The sequence below is a fragment of the Tursiops truncatus genome, chromosome 1, assembly GCF_011762595.2.
Source record: "Tursiops truncatus isolate mTurTru1 chromosome 1, mTurTru1.mat.Y, whole genome shotgun sequence".
NCBI lineage: Eukaryota > Metazoa > Chordata > Mammalia > Artiodactyla > Delphinidae > Tursiops > Tursiops truncatus.
In genome coordinates this window covers 82,939,045-82,954,671 of record NC_047034.1, presented here as the reverse complement: position 1 = coordinate 82,954,671, position 15,627 = coordinate 82,939,045, and the positions used below count along the sequence as shown (strand labels likewise).

The 15,627-nt window shown below is 32.6% G+C and overlaps 1 protein-coding gene across 1 annotated transcript in view; it reads left to right on the top strand.

Moving 5' to 3' along the window:
• The window catches only part of SYCP1 (synaptonemal complex protein 1), a 159,162-nt gene that overhangs the window by 83,405 nt on the left and 60,130 nt on the right, over positions 1-15,627 (top strand). Inside the window, exons 14-18 of the mRNA XM_019919177.3 lie at positions 105-222; positions 933-1,003; positions 3,826-3,907; positions 9,823-9,885; positions 10,063-10,125. Coding sequence (XP_019774736.3) covers positions 105-222; positions 933-1,003; positions 3,826-3,907; positions 9,823-9,885; positions 10,063-10,125 — 397 coding nt within the window. The remainder of the gene's footprint in view (positions 1-104; positions 223-932; positions 1,004-3,825; positions 3,908-9,822; positions 9,886-10,062; positions 10,126-15,627) is intronic.

Sequence of the window (15,627 nt, the reverse complement as noted above, 5' to 3'; positions counted from 1 at the left end):
CCCCAGCCCTTCCTTTCTTTCCCCTAAGATTATTTTGGATAAAATTCCACATCATATAATTTTATATGTAAATATTTTGGTATGACATGTTTTTTAAAAAACAGGCTTAAGAATACTGAACTAACTGCAAGCTGCAAAAGGCTTTCACTGGAAAACAAAGACCTAGCACAAGAAACAAGGGATATGGCCCTAGAATTAAAGAAACAGCAAGAAGATATTAATGTGAGTTGAAAAAGAAAGTCCCAGTGACTTAGTTTTCTTACTGTAAAGTTAAGGGGTTAGAATAGATTACCTCTAAAGTTTCTTCCAGCTTTAAAAGTCTGATTATTTTAGATTATCTGATTATCTTTTTCTTCGAAATACTTTGTTTTAGAAGAAAAATATGCATATTGAGGTAGTAATAATATGCATACAATGATGAATAAAATATCATTCCTCTTTAGTTTATGACTCAATAAAAAAAATAAATGCTCAAATAGCTTAAAATAGTATATGTATTGTTTGGGGGACAAAATGTTATCACAGTTCACAGGATCACTTCTGCCTTGGGGAAAGAGAAAGAGAAGGCTTCAGAGAGAATACAGCATTGATTTTTGCCTTAAAAACATGAATAATTATCAGTTCAGTCGGTAGCAATGAGTGGAAAAGCATTCCTTGAAGCCATAACAATATGAACAAAGGACACAAGTCTCAAAGTATCACTGGGAAACAGCAAGTAAGACTAGTTTTTTAGCTACTAATATAGAGATTATTAGGGGAATAGAGTAAGGCTGGAAAACTAGTGTGGAACTGTATAAGTTAAATAACCCATTCTCTTGCTTTATATATAACTAAATGAATTTTAAGACAGATAAAGGTCTTGAGTATTAATTTCAATTTTAGTTTTGTTGAAACAAAATAATTAATATAAACCGCACTGATTATTTCTTTAGAACAGCAAAAAGGAAGAAGAAAGGATGTTGAAACAAATAGAAAATCTGGAAGAGACAGAAACACAATTGAGGCAAGACTAATGCATTGGCCTTTTTTGACTGGCCCAAAATAGTATTTCTTTTCTATTAACTTGTTGTAGTTAATTTACATTAATCTTATGTTGAATATAGTATAAAATAAAAAATTAGACTTAAATCATTGGTTTGGAATCCTGCTTAAAAATAAAATTGTAATAATGTCTATTTTATACTTAGCTTGAAATAGTGATATTAGATGTAGAAATTAATTTTAAATTATCATAAACTTTCTAATATTTAATATTTATTTAAGAAAGTATACTAGTCATATGCCAGAAAATTTAGAAGAGGTATTTAAAAAATTTAATATTACTTTAAGCATTATCTATGTTTCTAGTTGTTTTCACAATCATCTATTTTAATGCTTGTATGCCAGTCAGTCAAGTGAATATAACAATATTTTAATTTGGATATTTACATTTTCCAGTTTTTCACTATCATAAAGAATACTGTAGTAAACATTTTGGGACATAGAGATGTTTTTCTTATAGGATAAATTTCCAGTGTGAATTTATTGAGTCATAGGAATAATTATTTCAATTACTTTTTATAGACCAATGGTTTCTAATAGGTTTTATCAGTTGTAAACCATGCAATACAACCAATATTTTATGAAAATGATGGTTCCAAATGTTTTAATTACTTTTGGGTATTATCATTAATTTATTTGATAATATAACAGGTAGAAACAACTCATAGTTGTTATGATTTATAATTCTCATGTTTTGGGTAAGCTTTGGAATTTTTCGTGTGTGTTTGCTAGAGTTTCTTCTCTGTAAATTGCTTATGCCTGTTGCCCACTAATATTTTGATATCTTGATTATTTTCTTACTCATTTAAGCTTTAAAAAACATATTAATCCTTTATGTTATTTTATTTAAAGCACATATTTCCCCTAACCTGTTGTTTTCCTTTCACTTTGGGTAATTTTTTTGTTATACAGAAGTTTTTTTAAAGAATTTTGTATTAAATCGAATTCTTTCCTTTTGAAATTTTTTCCCATTGCTTTTTTACTTACAAATCTTTTTCCTGCCTGCAATCAAATATTAATATTTTCTTTAGTTACTTTAAAAATTGATATATTTAAAAATCAATATATTGATATTTGGTTTATCTTTCTCTTTTTCAAATACTGAAAAACATTTCAAGGTATCAATTTACTTTCTAACACTACTGTAGATCTGTGACCTGCTTTTTGATACGCAGTGTTTTCATGTTTATTATTTTCTAAATAATCTGTTTTTGTATTTTAAGTTTCCTTTTAATCCATTAGTAATTTAGATGATTTCCAAATATTAGGGGGCTCTTGTTTGTACTCACATTCTGATGTATTAAGTTTTGACTTGTTTGATTAAAGAATGTGGTCATTAAAACTTAACAATTGTAAATTATTTGATATTTCCTTAGACCTAATATATCTCCCTCATAGGACTGTCTGGGGATTTCATGAGGAAATGTGAATAAAGTGCTGAGCACAGTGCCTGGCACTTAACTGTTACTATTTTCCATATTTGGAAAGTCATCTTTTACTATGCTTCTAAAGATTACTTTTGTCCTTTATGCTTACTTTTCTTCTTCAGAAGTAACTGTTATTTATAGACTAAATCTGTGATTAAGCCACTGTACATTTTGGGGATAAAAAGTGAAGCTATTTTTTAGGGAAAGGCTGCTTTTAATTTAAGTTGTTTGGATAATATCTTTTTGTACATCTGCCTACTCTATGGACTTACAGAACTGTAAATAAAAATATATTTAGGAAAAGTAAGAATATGCCAATTAAAAATTTTAAACTCAGTTGAAGAGTAAACATCCTAGATTCAGTTCTTACAAGGCCAAGTTATTCCACGTGATTGAATACTATTCCATGCATTTACATTAGACCCAGTAACATATCAGTTGTAGTAACAAGAGAGTCTACAATTAGAAATAGCTTTAGGGCTTCCCTGGTGGCGCAGTGGTTGAGAGTCCGCCTGCCGATGCAGGGGACACAGGTTCGTGCCCCGGTCTGGGAAGATCCCACATGCTGCGGAGCAGCTGGGCCCGTGAGCCATGGCCGCTGAGCCTGTGCGTCCGGAGCCTGTGTTCCGCAACAGGAGAGGCCACAACAGTGAGAGGCCCACGTACCACAAAAAAAAAAAAAAAGAAAGAAAGAAATAGCTTTAAGTATCCTTCTGAGACAAAACACCCTTGTTTTCATATGCAACAGACAGATTTTAAATTGAAAAAAGTTTGAAAGGATAATACATGCATGTGGTGTAAAAATCAAAAGGACAAAAGGACATGGGGAAAGAAACCTGTTTTGCTTGCCTTTTGTCTTCCTGATATCCAGTTTCCCTCTCCAGAGGTATCTAGGTTTCTTGTGTATGTTTCCAGAGATACTCTGTACATATATAAGGATACAGGTATACGCAAATATCTCAGTCATGTAGTTCTTCTTTAAAATCACTGGTATGTATGTCCCTAATTTATCTGTACAACATTACGACTATGTCTTAGAATGATGACTAATTTATGACTAAGAAAACAGTAAAGTGAAATCTTGACTTAAATAAGAAATAAGTTTTCCTACCTAGGAGTTTCTTTTTTTATGGAAAAATGGCTATAAAGATCTAAGTAATTTCAAAATAAATGTATAAATTAATTTAAATGTAGGAGTAGAATTGTGCTTATTGACATTAATGCATGAAAAATTATCAAACAAAATGAAAATATAAACCAACAAAAAATTAAATAGTCAACCGTTTTAGGAATTCCAGAAAGGGAATAAAATGAAAATATAGATTTTATTACAGTATCACTCTTCTATTTCTTTAAGGAATGAACTGGAATCTGTGAAAGAAGAACTAAAACAGAAAGGAGATGAAGTTAAATATAAATTGGACAAGAGTGAAGAAAAGGTATGTTGTATTTAATGAAAGGTTCTATCACAAAATTTTAAATCATAAAAGCAATACCACGTGTCAAGAAAAAGTACACTATTGTATAAATAATTAGTGGGCCAAGGACTGTTGTAGGCTATTGACCTTAAAAATAGGGGCCACATTGGGTTATTTTGCTTATGTGGTTTATATCTAGAAGAAATAGTGGCATGATTCTAAATTTCTTTAAATAGTGAGCATTTATAAATGTTGATTTATATTTTAGGCTAAATAAAAGGCTCATACTTTAGTAATATGAAATATACTGATAAATTGATTAATAAATTTGTGTTGTGCATTGGTGGAAATGATTTCAAAGAGTTGAGATAGGAAGAAGGCTTTTAGGGAAGATTATTCACAAAAGTGGAATAGTATAAAGTATGTGACATGATTATAGTATATAACATACATAGAGGGAGAAAAGGGTGCCAAAATAGATTGTGCTGATCAACCTAGATTGTGAAAGCCTTGACTGTGTTTTTTCATTCATTCCACAAATATTACTGACTACCTACGATGTGCCAGGCACTGTTCTGGGTGCTAAGTTTGTTTTTAATTTGTTTTGGTGGACAATAGTATCCAATTAAGTTTTTTCATTAGGCAAGTAACATTTTTAATTTTTGAGAATGGAATAGGGAGAGGTGAAAGGCACTGGAATAAATTGGAAGGCTATAAAAAATAGTCTTGAAAGCTCTGAAAAAAATCTTAGAGAGGACTCTGGTCTAGTTTAGCTCACTTATACCTGAGCCATTCATTGCAATTAGGGGATAGAGTAATCTGTCCAAGCCTGAGCTGCATTGCCATCCTTGGAGCCATATCAGTCCCCATCAAGCTTTATGAACTAAGCAGGATTACTGTGAAATTTATACTGAAAGAGTCTTTCCAGGAAAGGATGCTGGCCAGACCAAAACATAGGTCTTCTATGTAATTGCTGTTGGAGCCCATGGAAAGGGCATCTATCTAAACTTGAGTCAGGACAAGCTTCCTGGAAGAAGCAACATTCATTTTGAAACCTCTGATTAATAGGAATTAGTGGAAGGCAGAGGTGTGGGCACAAGTATATCAGGGAAAAGAAGAGTATTCCAAGTTACACACACACACACACACACACACACACACACACACACACACATACACACATTGTATATGAAGTATGAGAGAGCCCATCATATTTAAGCAACTAGACAAAGTTTATCTTGGCTGAAAGGTGGAGTTTAAGATAGTGGTGAGAGTGGAGAGAGGAGGGAAAGCTGAGAGGCGAGGAGATGCGAGTGGAGAGATGAAGATGGGGAAAAATGAGGGTGGGGGAAAATGAGGGTAGATCATTTAAGGCCACATAGCTATATTTAGGAGTTTGAGGTTATTGAAGAGTTTTCACCTGAGAAGTGTCATAATTTTATTTATACGTTGGAGAGCTCTAAGACTATTGGAATAGTCTAAGGATGAGATGAACTATATTTTTAAGGGCTTGCAATGAACCAGGAACATTCTAGATTATGTATGTTATCTTAAACTGGAAGTCATTTTTGTTCTCATTTTATGAATTAGGAAGTCAGGCCTTCAAAGGGTAAAAACTTGAAAAGCTACATGAGTAAGAAGTGGTAGAGCTGCCTCTCTAACATTCTTTAGACTATATCATATATTTTTCTCAAAAAGTTATTTTTTCTTTGAGTTTCATATTTATTTGTTAAATTCAACCCGAAAAAAATGAATTTAATCTCCTAAAGACTTGGTATGTAATTCACTACTTTAAAATTTGTATCAGAGGGCTGCTTCAAAACACTAATTTTGTTGGTGTAGGGAAAAACATGAATTTCATGTTTAATGTAAAATAAAAATTTTCCACTAAGAACTTAAATTTATTTTACCAAAGTAGAAAATATTAATGATGAGTTAAGGAAAAAAAAAAAAAAACAACGAAATGCAAGACAAATTGATAGCATGTTTCAGCTTTCCATGGTTGGATTTCAATTTACCTGTTGAAACAGTTTTCTGGAAAGAATTTAAAATACAAATATTTCTTGGATATTTTGGCTGACATTGAAATTCATTACACTCTTCTTTTATCCCAATCCACTACGTTAGTTCAGACATTTATTATTTCATACGTAGTTTATCTGAGCCTTTGTTTCCTCATCTCTAAAGTGGGGATAATAATACCTACTTTTCTATATCATTGGATTGTTACAAAGTTCAGTTTAACAAATGTTTGTGAAAGACATATTTAACAAATTATAAACATTTATATATAGTTTAAAAAAATTCAGTATAAACTGGGAAAGCTAATAAAATATTGTAAAGTGATATTAATGCTAAGATAAGAATAATGAACATTGACATATAGACACAAAAAGAATTTCTTTTTTAAAAAAGGTTACTGAACTAAACTGGGAGAGCTGATAAATGTTTTTGTAGAAATATAAGACTAAGCTTTATAATTCCATGTCTAAAAGATACTCAGAAAATAGAAATTCTGTTGACATTTTTTAAAAATCTGATGTCAAATAATGTTTTTTAGGCTCGAAGCATTGAATGTGAAGTTGTAAAAAAAGATAAACAAATGAAGATATTAGAAAACAAGGTATTATCAAATGTGAAAAATATTTAGGAATAGAGACTTTGTAACAAAATATGTATGGCTAGATTCTTTAGGGCCAACCTTTACATTGTCCTGTACAAAGAAATCTCAATTCCACTTTGAAGGCTTTCAGGAATAGTATAGGATTTTTTTTTTAACATCTTTATTGGAGTATAATTGCTTTACAATGGTGTGTTAGTTTCTGCTTTATAACAAAGTGAATCAGTTATACATATACATATGTTCCCATATCTCCTCCCTCTTGTGTCTCCCTCCCACCCTCCCTATCCCACCTCTCTAGGTGGTCACAAAGCACTGAGCTGATTGCCCTGTGCTATGCGGCTGCTTCCTACTAGCTATCTATTTTACATTTGGTAGTATATATAAATCCATGCCACTCTCTCACTTTGTCCCAGCTTACCCTTTCCCCTCCCCGAGGAATAGTATAGGATTTTTACTACAGGTTTCTTTGAAGAGGCTCTGCGATAAGGAGTTTTTGCATAATGCTTCAAAGACCAAAGAAAGCTTCATTAAACTGATCTTTAGCTATCTCTTCTCTTTCCCCAAATTTCATTCTCTTAGCAGCTGCATTTGTTGTGGATATCTTTAGAGTGGCAAGATGCTTTTAAAAATCATTCTTAGATATCTCTCCAATTCTTATAATCAAGGGAGCTGCAGAAAAATTTCTGCTTTCTTTATGTGAAATGTTTTTACTGCCTGGCTGGCAATACCAATTCACTTTTCCCTTCTCTGCCCTTCACCACACACTTGTCTTAAACTTGACTTTCTGTATAGTGAGTCAGTGAGTAGTCTTTTGGAAAGCATAGTTCACTTTCTGAAGTTCCGACCTCTAATAATTAACACTATTTTCTTCTACCTAGAATTCTGGTGAATAAAATTCTTTGATATTTTGTACATGAATTATTTGACTTAAAAATAACTGTAATACTTTAAAATCTTTTCAAGAATTTCTGGGTATTCCACCAAATATATTAATTAGTCCTAAATTTGGATATTATTTAAATTTAAAAGGATTGAAAACTTAAGTTACTTTAATTTTCATTAGTTTATTCAGAAATAAGGGACAGTGAGATGGGCCAGTCAAAATGACAAAGTTGATAGATCTGATGTCATTATCCTTTTAGTAAAATATACATATTTTTTGAACTGTCATAATTACAGTTATAAAGATGGTTTTTATAATATGTAGTAATGTCAGTTATAAAGATAGTTTTTTAGGAAAAACTGAGTAGCAGAAAAATATGATCATAAATATTAACTCTCAAGGGAATAAGTTTTGATGGTCTGAAGAACAGAGAAATGCATAAAACATGTGCTTTTTTGGGCAAAGTTAATAATCTGGTGATACTTCAAACTGATATTTTTAAAATGTGTTCAGCATTCATGTGGTAAGGCCAAGAAGTAACCTATTTTCCTGTCTATTGAGTTTTAAATTTTAATTATATTTTTCATTACTGAAGTTTTAATTAGTTCTTTTAAAAATCTGCTCAATTGTTGTTTATGGTCTCTCATTTCTTTTTCATAGTTTCAAGTCTTTAATTTTAAAAAATATTTAATATATTTTAATATGATATTCTTTGTCTGATAATATCAATATCTGAAGTCTTCTTCAGGTCTGATTTTGCTCTTTGTTCTTTCTGCTGACTTTTTATTCTTTGAGCCTTATTTATGTTTTCTGATTCCTTGGTTTTTTACCTGTGGTAATTCTTTGAGGCTTGTGTTGAAATTGGTATCCTCCCAGAAAGATTTTCTTGGGGACACTACTAACGAGGAGCCCGTTTTAAAGTAAATTCTCCATTTGAAGTTTTTTGAGATTATAGAGATAGTATGAACCCAGCTATAAATGACTGCCCCGCTCCCCTCCCCAATCCAATATAAGGCCACCTCATGGCTACAAATTTTCAGGACAGTTTTCATAACATTCACTCAGTGCCAGGGTCAAGACAGACAAGTTTCCTTACTGTACCCTTCTGTGTGGCAGATTTATTTCTTGTTTACACTTTCACTGAGTAGGTAGTCCTTTGAGTTTGTGACTTTATGCAGGGTTCTCTTATTGGATTCTCTACCTTTAGTGAGCTCTGAGTTTTATCTCCTATCTCTTTGACCCTAGGTATGTTCAGCAGATACCTGTAGGCCAAGTGCTGCCTTTGATGCTAGCCTCAAACCTACTATTACGACACTTTAAAGTTGTAATTTCAAGTAGGCAGATTCCTTATTTTTTAGATATTTACTTTCAAATTATTTTTATCAGGAAAGTTGTTCAGAGTATCTAGGTGATTTTTCTGTCAAAAATGGAAGTCTTTGATTTTTTTAATAAATAAAAATTGTATACACAAATAGTTTCACCTAATATGTTTATACCTGCCAATTGGCATGATAATCAGTAAAATGTTTCTCACTTTTCTATGGCTTTTCTTCTTCAGTTTTCTTTTGAGTTTTCTAAAATAGACCATTGAGGGGGATGGTGCACAGTAAAATTTAGATTAAATAAATCACTTGTAAACCCCAGTATCATACCTTATTCAGTTTCAGAATAGTTGCTGACTATGACTACATATGAGTATTTCAAAAAAGATATTTAACACAGCATTTTGTGCTAATTGTGGATATTACAATTTTTTTCCCGTTGGACTTTCTTTCTACTTTGATGGAAATTAGAACAGCTTATATATCTGTAATGTTTTAGGACCCTTTAGAAATCTGTGCTGCATTTATGGTGCTCCATATATTTTTGGGCTAGTACCTCTTAATCCAATTCTACATGTGTAGCCAGGTGAAATAGTCCCTCAAAGTGAGATATTAAAAAAATGATTTAGATGGTATTTCTGTAAGAGGAATTAGAATGTATTTAGGAGGAGATAGAGTATTATAGAGGAGATAGAGTATTATATTATTCCCCTTCCCCAAATATAATAAGTAAAAGAGATCTCATAAATGATAAATGGGGAATAATGAATAAGAAAGAAGACAAATTATAGTTAATCCTCTGGCTATCTCTAATCCTCCAATTAATTATATAATTCAGCCCTCTGTATGGGATTCAGTAAAAGGTACTTTTCCCTTAAAGTAATTGAATTCATGTGTTCTTTAAGTAGATTAAGACATTTTAAGAATTTCAAATTTGTACTGAGATAATCTATTAAAATTTGTACTTGTTCACAGAATTTTTGACATTAATGGAATTATTTAACGACATGATTTTTGAAGTGATCTCTATGCTAATATTTTTGTTAGTTTGAAATTATTTTGACTGGAATATTGAATAAAATATTTTAAATTTCTCTTGATTTTTTAGTGTAACAATTTAAGGAAACAAGTTGAAAATAAAAGCAAGGTTATTGAAGAACTCCAGCAGGAGGTATGTACTGATTCTCAAAATAAAACTATTTAAAAAAAAAAAACAACCTATGTTTTCACTACAGTTTTAGAGAATAATGCTTTCCTTTACTTTAGTAATTTTAGTCTAAGTCAGTAACAGTGCAAGTTTGAATCACTTTGATATTAAACATAATCCTTTATTTTTATCTTTTAACAGAATAAGGCCTTAAAAAAAAAAAGTACAGCAGAAAGCAAGCAACTGAATGTTTATGAGATAAAGGTATTTGGAATCCTTATTTTTGTTTTAAAAATACTAACACATAGATGAGAATTTAGGAATTTTAAGCCCTTTATTTATATTGTAGCAATTATTTTCAATCATTATCTTGAGATTGTGGGGATCAATCCTTTTAGTTGTAGTAGAGTGCACATCTTTGGTTTATCTATGTTAAAATCATCTAAGCAGCTTAGAATATATGTACGTGTGTGTATATATATGTCTTCATATTCCTTACCCATACATTGAAAATTGAACTTGAGTAGGTTTGGGGTGGAGCCTTGGAATTGTTAGTCTGGATAAAAAAGTCAAGGCCACACTATATGCTCCCTGCAAGAGACACACTTTATTAAATAAAGATAAAAGGAAGTTGAAGTAAAAATATGGAAAAAGATATGTCATATGCTATACAAACAGTAAGCATAGAAAACCTGGAATAACAATTTTTATAACACATATAATAGATTGAAATACAAGGAGTATTATCAGAGATCCTAAGGGGCATTTGATAATGATAAAGGTATCAGTTCATCAGGAAGGTATAACAGTCATGAATGTATTTGTTCTTAATAGCAGAGCTTCAATATACGTGAAGTAAAAACATAAAAAGCTAAAATGAGAAATAGATAATTTCATTATTATATTTGGGGGTTGTAATAGCCCTCTTTCAGCAATTAATGCAACTAGAAGAAAATAGGTAAGAATATACAAAATTTGAACAACATTATTAACTACCTTGACTTAATTGACATTTGTAGAACATTATAGCTACAACTGTAAATTCTTTTGAAGTGCACATAGGTTGTTTACCAAGATAGACCATATGCTGGGCCATACATTTAAAAATTTTAAAGTCTTATAGAGTATATTCTCTCACTACAACAGAATTAAATTACAAATAAGTAACCATAAGATATCTGGAAAAGCCTAATATTAGGAAATTAAGCATTATACTAGTAAGTAACTCATGGGCCAAAGAAGAAATCACAAGGAAAATTAGAAATTATTTTAAACGGAACGATCATAGAAATACAATATGCCAAAATTTGTGGGATGCAACTAAAGCAGTTCTTGTAGGGAAATTTATAAATAATGTTTATTTTAGAAAAGGAGAAATGACCTAGGTTTTCACCCAGATACTGAAAAGAGGTGAGCAAATGAAACCCATGGAAAGTAGACCAAAGGAAATAATAAAAATGAAAAGAGAGATCAAAGAAATAAGAGAGACAAAGACAAAAATTAATGAAATCAAAAGTTGATTCTTTGAAAATATTAATAAAATTGATAAGCCCCTAGCAGGGTTGATTACAAAAGGAGAGAGAGTAAAATTCACTGAAGGCAGGAATAAAATAGGACATTACCATATAGATACTGTAAATATTAAAAGGATAACAAAGGAATGTCATGGACAACATTATATCAATAAATCTGAAACTTAGATGAAATGGGCAAATTTATTTTTTTAAAATTTAATTAAATTTAACTTTTTTATACAGCAGGTTCTTATTAGTTATCGATTTTATACATATTAGTGTATATATGTATCTCCCAATTCTTCCCACCACCACCACCACCCCCACCCCCGCTTTTCCCCCTTGCTGTCCATACGTTTGTTCTCTACATCTGTGTCTCTGTTTCAGCCTTGCAAACCAGTTCATCTGTACCATTTTTTCTAGATTCCACATATATACGTTAATATACGATATTTGTTTTTCTCTTTCTGACTTACTTCACTTTGTATGACAGTCTGTAGGTCCATCCATGTCTTTGCAAATGACCCAATTTCATTCCTTTTTATGGCCGAGTAATATTCCACTGTATATATGGGCAAATTTCTTGGAAAACCTAACTTCCTAAAAACTGACATAAGATGAAACAGTACATCTGAAGAGCCATATATCAGGGAAATTGAATTTGTCATCAAAAATCTCCTAGAGAGGGCTTCCGTGGTGGCGCAGTGGTTGGGAGTCTGCCTGCCAATGCAGGGGACACGGGTTCGTGCCCCGGTCCAGGAAGATCCCACATGCCGCGGGGCGGCTGGACCCGTGAGCCATGGCCGCTGAGCCTGCGCGTCTGGAGCCTGTGCTCTGCAACGGGAGAGGCCACAACAGTGAGAGGCCCGCGTGCCACAGAAAAAAAAAAAAAAAAAAATCTCCTAGAGAAGAGATATACCATGTTCTTGGATTGGAAGGATCAATATTGTGAAAATGACTATGCTACCCAAAGCAATCTACAGATTCAGTGCAATCCCTATCAAACTACCAATGGCATTTTTCACAGAACTAGAAGAAAAAAATCTTAAAATTTGTATGGAGACACAAAAGACCCTGAATAACCAAAGCAATCTTGAGAAAGAAAAATGGAGTTGGAGGAATCAGACGCCCTGACTTCTGACTATACTACCAAGCTATAGTAATCAAGACAATGTAGTACTGACACAAAAACAGAAATATAGATCAATGGAACAGGATAGAAAGCCCAGAGATAAACCCACACACCTATGTCAACTAATCTATGACAAAGGAGTCAAGGATATACAATGGGGAAAAGACAGTCTCTTCAGTAAGTGGTCCTGGGAAAACTGGACAGCTACATGTAAAAGAATGAAATGAGAACACTCCCTAACACCATACACAAAAGTAAACTCAAAATGGATTAAAGACCTAAATGTAAGACTGGACACTATAAAATGCTTAGAGGAAAACAGGCAGAACACTCTATGACATAAATCACATCAAGATCCTTTTTGACCCACCTCCTAGAGTAATGGAAATAAGCAAAAATAAACAAATGGGACCTAATGAAACTTAAAAGCTTTTGCACAGCAAAGGAAACTATAAACAAGACAAAAAGACAGCCCTCAGAATGGGAGAAAATATTTGCAAATGAATCAACAGACAAAGGATTAATCTCCAAAATATATAAACAGTTCATGCAGCTCAATATAAAAAAAACAAACAACCCAATCAAAAAATGGGCAGAAGATCTAAACAGACATTTCTCCAAAGAAGACATACAGATGGCCCAAAGCACATGAAAAGATGCTCAACATCACTAATTATTAGAAAATGCAAATCAAACCTACCATGAGGTATCACCTCACATCGGTCAGAATGGCCATCATCAAAAAAATCTACAAACAAATGCTGGAGAGGGTGTGAAGAAAAGGGAACCCTCTTACATTGTTGGTTGGAATGTAAATTGATATAGCCACTATGGAGAACAGTATGGAAGTTCCTAGAAAAACTAAAAATAGAATTACCATGTGATCCAGCAATCCCACTACTGGGCATATACCCAGAGAAAACCATAATTCAGAAAGACACATGCACCCCAATGTTCATTGCAGCACTATTTACAATAACCAGGTCATGGAAGCAACCTAAGTGCCCATTGACAGACGAATGGATAAAGAAGATGTGGTACGTATATGCAATGGAATATTACTTATCCATAAAAAGGAACTCAATTGGGTCATTTGTAGAGATGTGGTTGGACCTAAAGACTGTCATACAGAGTGAAGCAAGTCAGAGAAAAACAAATATCATATATTAACGCATATTTGTGGAATCCAGAAAAATGGTACAGATGAACCGGTTTGCAGGGCAGAAATAGAGACACAGATGTAGAGAACAAACGTATGGACACCAAGGGGGGAAGTGTGTGTGGGGGTGTGGTTGGATGAATTGAGAGATTGGGATTGACATATATGCACCAATATGTATAAAATAGATAACTAATAAGAACCTGCTGTATAAAAACAAATTAAATAAAATTCAAAAAAAAATCTCCTTGAGAAAATCCTGATCTGGAAGTTATCAGGTGAATTCTAACACACACTTCAGGAAGAAATAATGCCAGTGTTCTACAAATTCTTTCAAAAAATAGAAGAGGGGAAACAATTCCCAACTAGTTTTTTGATACAAAATCCTGATAAAGATATTACAAGAAAAAAAATTACAGACCAGTATCCTTTATAGAGACATAAAACCCTTAAAAAAATACCAGTAAATATAATCTAGCAATATATTAAAACCATATTACATTGAAGAAGTGGGGGTTTTTGAAACTTAAGTTAGGTTTAAAATTTGAAACTCTCAGTGTAATCTACTGTATCAAGTGATTAAATAGAAAAATATAATCAGCTCAATGATTGCAGAGAAACATTTGACAAAATTCAGCACTCATTCTTGATAAAAAAATTTCAACAAAACTAGGTATAAAAGGAGACTTTATCAGTCTAATACAGAATACCTACAAAATACCTAGAGCTAGCATCATACTTAATGATGAAAGACTGAATACTTTCTCTTTAGTATCAAGAACAGTGTCTGCTCTTACTACCCCATTCAACATTGTATTGGAGGTTCTAGCTAGTACATTAAGGCAAGAAAAAGGAATAAAGTTATATAGATTGTAAAACAATATGTAAAACTGTTTCTTCTTAAGTGATGTGATGGTCTACACTGAAAATTCTAAGGTTTCTACAAAGTCACTAGTGTACTAGTAAGTGAACTAGCAATATTCATAAAAATATGATAAATTAGACTTCATCAAAATCTGAAAGATCTGTATATCAAAAGGTATCATTAAGAAGATAGGCGGGCTTCCCTGGTGGCGCAGTGGTTGAGAGTCTGCCTGCCGATGCAGGGGACATGGGTTCGTGCCCCGGTCCGGGAAGATCCCACATGCCGCAGAGCGGCTAGGCCCGTGAGCCATGGCCGCTGAGCCTGCGCGTCCGGAGAGGCCACAACAGTGAGAGGCCCGCGTACCGGAAAAAAAAAAAAAAAAAAGAAAATAGGCAAAGTACAAAGAAGACGAAAATACTGACAAAAATATTTGTTTGACAAATAACATATATCCAGAATATATAACGAACTCTTAAAACTCAACACTAAAATACAAATATTCCAATTCAAAATTGGCAAAAGACAACTACAAACAACCTGGATTGGAAATGGGCAAAGGACTTGAATAAATATTTCTCCACAGAAGATGTATGAATGGTATATAGGTACATGAAAAGATCTTCAACATCACTAATCATTAGGAAAATGCAAATCAAAACCACAATAAGATGCCACCTCACATCCATTAGGATGGGTACTATTAAAAAAAAAAGAACATAAGAAATATTTGTGAAATTGTAGAGAAATTGGAATCCTTGTACACTTTGGTGGGATGTCAAATGGTACCATTGCTATGGAAAGCAGTCTGGTGGTTACTCAAAAATTAAAAATTGAATTAACATATGATCTGGTAATTCCATCTCTGTGTATATACCTAAAGAATTGAAAGTAGGGTCTGAAAGAAATATGTATACACCCGTGTTTTTAGCAGCATTATTCACAATAGCTGAAAGGTAGAAGCAACTCAACATTCATTGACTAGTGAGTGACAAACAAAATGTGGTATATACATAGAATGAAATTTTACCCAGCCTTAAGAAAGAAGGAAATTCTGATATATGCTACGGCATGAATAAACCTTGAGGGCATAAGCTAA